At 42.0% G+C, this 9,479-nt stretch overlaps 1 protein-coding gene across 1 annotated transcript in view; it reads right to left on the bottom strand.

Annotated features, from left to right (window-relative positions):
- LOC309355456 (uncharacterized protein) overlaps positions 1–9,479 on the bottom strand; it is a 35,766-nt gene that overhangs the window by 18,242 nt on the left and 8,045 nt on the right. The window contains exons 8-14 of the mRNA XM_081886343.1: positions 8,857–9,027; positions 7,979–8,149; positions 6,421–6,585; positions 5,276–5,446; positions 3,260–3,430; positions 1,922–2,092; positions 1,149–1,162 (exon numbers count right to left, since the gene is read on the bottom strand). Coding sequence (XP_081742469.1) covers positions 1,149–1,162; positions 1,922–2,092; positions 3,260–3,430; positions 5,276–5,446; positions 6,421–6,585; positions 7,979–8,149; positions 8,857–9,027 — 1,034 coding nt within the window. The remainder of the gene's footprint in view (positions 1–1,148; positions 1,163–1,921; positions 2,093–3,259; positions 3,431–5,275; positions 5,447–6,420; positions 6,586–7,978; positions 8,150–8,856; positions 9,028–9,479) is intronic.

The raw sequence follows: 9,479 nt of genomic DNA, 5'->3' as shown, positions 1-9,479 counted from the left end.
GATTTGTAGCTGAATGAAAAGGCTGGGGGCCATACAAACCTCCAAAGTCATTCCACAACCTGGTTGTCACCACTGTAAAGGCCCTGCCTCAAATCTTTATTACACCTATACAGTGGTACCTTGGGTTACATATGCTTCAGGTTACATACGCTTCAGGTTACAGACTCCGCTAACCCAGAAATAGTGCTTCAGGTTAAGAACTTTGCTTCAGGATGAGAACAGAAATCGTGCAGCAGCGGCGCAGCAGCAGCAGGAGGCCCCATTAGCTAAAGTGGTGCTTCAGGTTAAGAGCAGTTTCAGGTTAAGTACAGACCTCCGGAACGAATTAAGTACTTAACCTGAGGTACCACTGTACAGCTCTGATGGCAGTGAGACACAAAGAAAGGTGGTTAAGTTATAGGGCAGAACGACACCTTTAGACGGCACAGGTGTTAATGGTATGGAGTTTTACAGCCCTAACAACCTTTTTTTCCCCTGTATACAACCAACAAGTTGATTCTATTTATTTCCTGGAATTTATATACTGCTTTATATAAGGGGGGGGAGAGCACCCAAACTTCAAAGTGGTTAATTTGCTCCCAGGGACAAAACTAGAATTATTGCAAAAAAATTGAAATAATCTCATATGAACTATATAACGGGCACCCACAAGCAGCCTGCAGAAACTTACACTTCAAATTTATTTCCCCTTCAAAATAAAGCTTGGTTGGGTCGGTGACTTTTGGCTACCATTTCTCAACAATGATATCTTTTTGATATAAGGATTTAATTGCCAGAATTACTGGGTGGAATTTAACCTTGTGCTCTTCCTGTTTATCCATCTGTGCAAGCATTCCTGCCTGTCAGATGGAAGTCTCCCCTTCTCCCCCTCAGTACTATTCCAGTTTCTCTCCAAAAAAACACACCCAAACCAATTTCAGTGGGGTGGAGGCGCTCAGAGGACTCAAGGAGGGAGGAGTTATTGCATAATGAAATATATAATGCATATTATTGTATAATAAAAGAAAAGGGGGGGGCGAGAGAGAAAGCCACACGGCGCAAGTGAAAGTCTTTGTGCAGGTCTTCTGCCAAGAGAACCGATTAGGTGAATCCTGCCCATAGTTTTCTTAATCTTCACTTCTTTCATCACCACTCTGGTATGCCAATACGTTCTCCATTCAACCTGTAATCGAAAATCACATTTGATTTTCCAGTATTGAGAAAGGACAAGTTCTTGGTCAAGTTCTAGTTATTGCTAGAAATACGTTCTAGTTATTGCGGGAAATAAGACCCCAGGTGTTTTATCCTGAAACGCAAAATGCCTGGTTGTTCCATATACAAACTAAAAACCCATCTTTTAATATTCTTTTCGATAACATTTGCAGAAGGATAGTAAGCCTGCACAGCCTAAACAATGGTTTATTTTCCTATTTTAAGCACAAATTTGAATTGTCACTAAAGCTTTAGGCTCCAATCCCATGTATCAGCATTTGCCAACCTGGTGCACTGCTTTGGGGGGGGGGGAAGAGCCCTCCACTTTACTCGCATAATTGGACACAAATTTGCCTATGACATACAACATATGCAAATCTGTGTCCTCTTTTGCTACCAGAGGGCCTGATCTACTACATACATGTATTGGGCTGAGAAAATTGTATTGGCACTCCTGCATGTGCTCTTCTGGTATAGCAATTTAAACCGAAAGCTAGACAGACCGCCAGAAGTATTAAAACAAGGCCAGATTCTTTTAAGAATAACCCATCCTGCTGGAATATATGGCTCAGGGGTAAGAGTAACACCTAGACCCAATCCCCTAGAGGCCACACTCTCACATGACAGATTTCCCCTACAAGAAATCCCAGATTCTGGTAGAATTGCAATTTCCTTAAGTGCCCAATCATTATGAGGCATGATTTCAAAATGGCTGCCAGAAATAACTGACCATAGTCCCTGCCGTCTTCTCCTTCCATGTTGCAGTGCATTTCTGAACTGATCCTTGCCAGAGGCTCCCAGGACGTCATAGCTGACATGCAGTCTGGTCAGTGACTGGTTTGTAGTCAGGGCAGCGCAGAGGTTCTCACAAGCAGCAGGTGTCTTGCCACACCCATGCAGCCTACACAATGTAAGGACAAATCCCCAGTGACACCCTTCATTCTCACTGTCGTGGCTTCAAAATGCCTGGCACTAAATAACTGAATAAATAATCCAAGACTTGAAGCACAGGGAGATTCTCTCACAGCAACTATCTTCCTCAGGACCAGGCAGCTTCTGTTAGGATCTCCACAACCCTCACCAGCCTCTCATGCTTTTAATGAAGGGCAACAGCAATGGTACTGGGGCATATGAGTAGTCCTGCCATTATGACAGGATTCAAAAGATCTAACCATTTATGTGATCACCTCCCTTCACCTGCTCAGATTATCTACTGCAGGCTTAGCCAAGGGCCACATTCCATTATGGACAACTTTCTGAGGGCCACAATCAGTGGTGGGCAGGGCTAGATGTAAATATGGCCAGAGCAATGGATGTGAATCTTACTTTTGCATATAGTGGGCTACATTCCACTGATGCCAAAGCCAGTAGTTTACTTACATACACACACACACACACACACACACACACACACTTCTCCATTCTCCTTCCAAGGAAGGAAGAGGTGTTTCACTGTTCAAGGACACATTCCAACTGGCAAAAGTACTCAAAGGGAGTATGGCCTGGGAAAGAGTATGGCCTGATCTGGAGAGAGTCCCAAAAGCCAAATGACTGGAGAGTCTCATTCAGTCCTTGGGCCTGAGGTTGCCCAACCCTGATGTACAACTTCTCCAGAAAAACCACAAATGACAGCCTGCTCCCCATAGAAGGGTAAGAGGCAAGGGGATTGGTTTTTAAACTTGCATGTGAGGCGCAAAGAGGGATCGATTGTCACAGCCATGTGGTCAAGCCACTGGGCAATACCGTCACTCTCTGCTTTGCACAGGATGTTGGGGAAGGAATTCTGGAATTCACAGAAGATCTACTTTAAATATTATCTACAATTACCTCCAAGCAGAAACTAGGTAAGGCAGGCTGTCTTATGAAGAGCGCTGGACAGACTGACAAGCTGGGGCACATGTTTGTTAGTTTTCTTAAAATGAAAAATCCATACACAGTAACACAACTATTTTTAAAATGCAGTTGATACTGAGCCCTCGTTTTAACAACCGTTGCAGCACCCTGACAAATGAAAACAAGCATAGATTAAAGAGAGTGTTGTGCTTCTGCAAAGGAGCTGGTGACCTACTCTAGAATCTCCAGTTTACACTCTGGGTGTTTTAGCCCCTCGCAGAGCAGCTCAACTCCCTTGTCTTCGATTTCATTCCAAGCCAGATCCAGTTCTATCAGTGTCTGGCTCTCCCTGAGGACTTCAGCAAGATCCCCGCCACAAGCCTGTGTAAAAGAGCAGTGGGACAACCTGCATGGAACAGTAATAAGAGTTATCAGGATGGAGGAGTTATAAACATGACATCAAGAACAACAGTGACCTGTTGGACTTGAACAATTTGAGAAGCTTCAACTAAAATGGGTTCCCTTTGGTCACCCACAGTTTAAAACTAAGTAAAAAGGGGAAACGTTTTTGACATTCATACTGGCGGCTCATGAATGGTGTGATCTATTTGCACCCAAAGGCCTTAGGTGGTAGGTGGGTGCTCAGAGATCACATGGCCATGAGTGTGGCGGGTGGTGGGTTTGGCTGGAACCGGGCAGATTCACTGACATACAAACACACTCAATAGGTATCCTGATGGCTAATCAGTTGGGCATTAGCGAAAGGTTGTCAGCAGTGATGGATTCCCAAATAGGCAGAGAAGGCACCAACCTTTTAGGGGGCCCGCAACAACGGTTCAAAATAATATTGATTTCGTTTTGAAAGAAAATTCCAAAAACATATTAGGAGATAATTTGTGAGGGAGGCCCCAAGATTTTGAATATCTAGGGGCCTCCACAGGGTTTAATCTGGCACAGGTTGCCAGGGCTAACCTAGAGAGCAGCCAAGGGGTCACACAGGCCTATCATAGAATCTCTCAACTAAAGAATCCATGACTTATGGCCACCCAACCTCTGCTTAAAAACCTCCAAGGAAGGAAAGTCCACCTTAACCCTTCAGAGGGTTAAATAGGTAACACAAGTCCCACCTCCTGCCCCACAAGTTTGGCAATCTTTAGAACAAGTATTTCGCTTTTGAAATAAAAAGGAAACAATATTCCAATATTAGAGGTTACCGCCCACACACTTCTGCTGCCCTTTCTGCTTGTGTGGTGGCATCTCAGTAAAACCACTTCTTGCTGTTTTCCCCAGAGGCAGAGGACAAGAACAGGAGTCATACTGTACTCAAATCCACAGTCGAGAGCTTTATTGCTTGACTGGTTGCACAAGCATTTCTGTTATTCTTATTATAAACTATTTACATTCCTTCTTTATCTCTCCAGCATGGTATAATCTCAGTCCAGTAATTAACAATCCTGATACAGCAAAACTCACAGTATCAGCAGCATACATTGTTTTCCTTCCAACCTTGTTAGCGTGCATACTGACTGTGTGTGCGTTTTCCTCGTGGGGAAATTGCAGCCTGCAAACTTCCTCCCTTTATTTGCACCTCCAGCTGACACCAATCAAACCTAGAGTGCCACTCCTACACACTAAAGAACGTTCTGGAGCCCTCTTTAAAGCTTCTAGGAACTTTTATCTGTTTCTTAAAGAATGTTTTCCTAACATCCAATTGGTTTTCCTAACATTCATTTCCTGTTGCTGGACTGCCATTTCCAGATTCCAGACTTGTGGATTTAACATAACCCATATTTGCCTGGCTTTTTGCTTTGGTCAGTTTATCATGGACCCAATAAGATCATACGAGCTACTCAGAGCGGCCATCTGTCAAGATTCTTTCTTCTACTGTATTTTTTAATATTTTGTTGGAAGCCGCCCAGAGTGGCTGGGGAAACCCAGCCAAATGGGAGGGGTATAAATAATAAATAATTTTTATAAATGATTATTTTTACTCACTTGGATGTATAATCAGTCTTACTTGCAAATAGTGTAAAAAGAAATCAAGAATATCTATATAGATTTGCTGTTGAACGTATGACATGTGCCCCAACAGCAATGAGAGGAGCATTAATTTCCCATTAGGTTAACTCCTGATAGTCTTTGTCTGCCAATAGGTAACACCATGATCACTCCATTTTGCATGACAAAAATGCTGCATTTATTACATATTACAATGCATTGCATATTTTCACATGCTCACACAAATACTCACCTCAAACTCTGCAGCTTGCAGTCTGGATGTTTTAGCCCTTCACATAGTAGCTTCACCCCTGAATCACCTAATGCATTCCAAGTTAAATCTAATTTTCTTAAGGTCTGGTTGGTAATGAGAGCAGAAGACAGAGCCTTGCAACAATCTGCTGTCAGACAGCAAGCAAACAACCTAAATCAAACAGAAGGAAATGGCTATGAACAGAAGTAGTAATATGACTCTTTGGTAAAAAAAACAAACCCATTTTCCAATTATGATATAATCACTTCTGAAGTTCCCTAATGCTGAATCCTTCGAGCCAATTTACGTACCAGCAGATAATGTCTGTAAACTATGATATCATTTGTTAAATACTGTCTAACTTTTTTGCAACTATTGTGCTGGAATATTAGCTCTACATTTCTGAGAATCTGGAGCCTGTCTTAGTTTAGCAAGATTACTTTTTAAATGTGTGGAGATGCCCCATACATATTTCAGGGTACCTACAGCTGTTTTATTTATTAAAGGAGGTTATAATTCTCTGAATGATTAGGTAGTGGCTGCTGTTGAGATAGAGGAAGGTTCAGGGGTATCTGTTACAAGTCTTCAATCCCACTATTATTCTTTCAGCTCTTTCATAAACTAAAAAGTCCCAAATATAGCAACTCTCCTTCACAGAGTTGTTCCAGCCACTTGGTTATTTTGTCCTCCTCTGCACCCGCTCCAGCTCTGCAAGATCCGTTTTGAGGTATGGCAACCAGAACTATATATAGTGTTTCAAGTGTGATTGCAGCAGAAATCTGTATAAAGGAATTAAGATTCCGACAGTCATATTTTCAGACAGGAATTAAGATTCCTAATGATCTCCAGCACAGAATTCATCTTTTTTACAGGTGCTGCACAATGAGTCAACAAATTTCATCAAGCTCTCCATCACGGCCTCAAGATCTTTTTGGTGGTAGAAAAAAATCTAGCAAATATCTGCATGTCCTTCTCTCTGTTACACTTTTGATAACCCTTTTCTTGGCAATGTATCCCACATTACATAGAAACCTACAGGGGGGAAAACCCCTGTAGAACGGAAGTATAATTGTAGATATTCTTTTTATCATTATTGGAAGAAGCCCTTCACACAATGCATTTCAAGAGGCAGATTTCATACTTACGACAAAACCTCAAGCTTGCAGTTTGGATGTTTCAAGCCTTCACACAGTAGCTTCACTTCTGAATCTCCCAGTTTATTATCTCGTAAATCTACTTGTTTCAGCATCTGGTTTGTGGCAAGGACAGAAGACAGATCTCCACAACTTGTGATGCTGCACTTAATCAACCTGCAGGGCGGAAACATAGCTCGTTCCAGCAGCACACACCATATATGGTAAAGATGGAAGGATGAAACATGGAGTGGTTCTGGACCAGACTCAAACTACCTGTGACAGGAAGAGGTTTGGCTAATGGTGGCCACATGCATCTCCCTGATGTAGCTTGGGGAAACACGTGGCATGTTGTCATGGCGTCAGTGTTCCACTGTCTCCTACATGCAGCAAGAAGTAAAGCATAAGGAGTGGGAGCTCACACTAGGATGGTACATTTTTTCAACCAGGGAGACATATGGGGAGCAGGTCAGCAGCACCTACATCTCTCTCTATGTCATGGGTTTCCAAGGGCAAGGTGGGAATGGATTTAATATGGCAAGGGTTTCAATTATTTGGTGATGTTGCTTTGGATTGGAGAGGGTCTGGAGAGGACATGAATGACCAAGAAACAGGTGTTTTCTCAGTGGGATGGAAGTGAGAGGCCAGACTGGGTTGAAGTGGGGAGAAACACAAAGGATTCAAGAACTGGACAGCAGACAAAGGCCAAGGACTTCATAATTTCTGAACTTAAAAATGGAAAACATAATTCTGGTGGTCAACAAAAGAGGTTTAAAGACTGTCTCAAGGCAAATCTTTAAAAAGTAGTATAAACACCAACAATTGGGAAACACTTGCCTGCGAGCACTCCAGTTGGAGAACACCCTTTACCAAAGGTGTCATGGGCTTTGAAGACACTCAAACTCAGGACGCAAGGGAGAAACATGCTAAGAGGAAGGCACACTTGGCAAATCCACACCGTGATCAACTCCCGCCCGGAAACCAATGTCCCCACTGTGGAAGGATGTGTGGATCCAGAATTGGCTTCCACAATCACTTACAGACTCATTGTTAAAACCGTGTTTATGGAAGACAATCTTCCTCGGCTATGAGTGATCGCCAAAGAAGAACTGGACATATTCAGACTGACACACACAGAGAAAAGGAAAATAATCAGAACACCTTATTTGAAATCCTAGAAAAAGTTAGAAACGGCATTAACACGAATAGTACTCACGAAAAAATGCAGCTGTTATCTTAATGATTAATATACTAACTGAAATGTAATTAGAAGTTGATAAAAAAATGAACCACAGCAATATAAGAACTGGACAAAAAACACTGATCAAGGAATGCGGGGAAACACTTTGCTTAAATTGTATAAATTTGGAATTAATTGGAACTATTTTGATATTAATTGGTATCTGTATAATTGGCAAAACTGTGGTAATATTGGGTAAATATTGGAAAATTAATACAAATTTATATTTTTTTTAAATAATCCAAGTGTGCCCACTGCCTCCCCCCCCAAAAAAGTTGAAAACTCCTGCATGAAGCATTCAGCTGAGTGAACTGCACCAGTCATACTTACTGTAGGTTCTCTAATTTACAAGCTGGATCTTTTAGTCCCATACACAGCAACATCATTCCTATGTTCCACACTTTATTGAAACGCAGATCTAACTCTCTCAGCGTCTGGCTTGTACGCAGAACTTTGGCGAAACCCCAACAAGCAGTTCCTGAGAAAGAACAGTTGGATAACCTGCAGAGGACAGCAAAAGAAAAAACAAGAATACTCCTGGATGAGTTGTGAATAGAATTTCAAGAACAATCATAGATTGGAAGGGACCAGAAGAACCATCTAATCCAAGCCCTTGCAATGCAGGAAACACTGAACATGATTTTTTTTAAAAGCAAGCAAAATAAGTTTAGGGTTTTGCACAATGGGTCAGAAAGGACAGTGGGGTGGCTTTCTGGTTGCCAAATTCCCAGGTCCAAATGAGCCTAGTGCTGGTCTGCCATGAGAATGGCCCCTTACACCCCTTGGTGTGTATTTTATTTTGTTGAGTTCTTACTCTCTCAACAGTTTACATTATTAGGGCAGCCTTAAAAACTTAACATTTGTTTCTTTGCCAACATTTCTCATTTCCCCAAACATTCTCCAAAAAGTCACATGAACAAGAGAAAGGGAAGTTTTGTAGGCAGAAACAAAAACTCATATAAACAGACATTTAGTTCGAAACTGGAGTAAACATTTTCTTTTTTAATGTTAAATAAGGACTAGCAGATCCAAACCATGTGAGAATAAGGAACCTAAAGTGAGCTTTATATGGGGAACAATACTGACTACTGGCGAGGTGGTTAGGCTTTGAAAGCGCTGTCAATAAAACAGTGTATGTGACTGCAAAAATCTGGTTGGTTTTCCAGGTGCACAATTATTTCATTGATGTTCTGCCTGTTAACACTCACACGAGCTTCTGCAGCCTGCAGTTAGGATGTTTTAAACCTTCAGTAAGTTGGCGGATTCCAAAATTTCCTAGTGCATTGTCTGATAAATCCAGATCTGTCAGGGTCTGCTTGGTACAGAGCACAGAGGACAGGTCCTCACAACATGCTCCTGTCAGTCCACAGCTATATAACCTACAGCAAACAGAAATACAAGTACGAAAATAAAACGTGTTTATGCATCTATCCCCATCTTTTCCTTTCCCCATTGCCAACTCCTAAGATATTCTGGTTGCCTTGGTGCTGGCAAAGTGCCAGTGGAACGCCTCAGAGGGGAAAGCTGTATGTACATATGACTACATCCCACATTTCCACACCTTCCGTCACAACAACAAAAGTTGGCTAACAAAGTTGTCATGTTCCTTTCTGACCCACTCCTCCACAAATACTGTTTCATCTGCATCTCTGATGTCAAGAGAATCTGGGCAATATCTGGTTTTCAACATTGTAATATACCACCAACTAACCATCAGTGATATATCATGATATCTGAAACAATATTGAAAAAGGCTGAAAAAGTGGTGGGGCTGTGGAGTGACTAGGAGGAAATGAAGAAGGTTGCCTGCTTGCTGCGCAAAGGAGCTCCT

The sequence above is a fragment of the Podarcis melisellensis genome (genome assembly GCF_964234715.1).
Source record: "Podarcis melisellensis genome assembly, chromosome: 1".
NCBI lineage: Eukaryota > Metazoa > Chordata > Lepidosauria > Squamata > Lacertidae > Podarcis > Podarcis melisellensis.
This window is presented reverse-complemented; position numbering and strand designations above follow the sequence as displayed.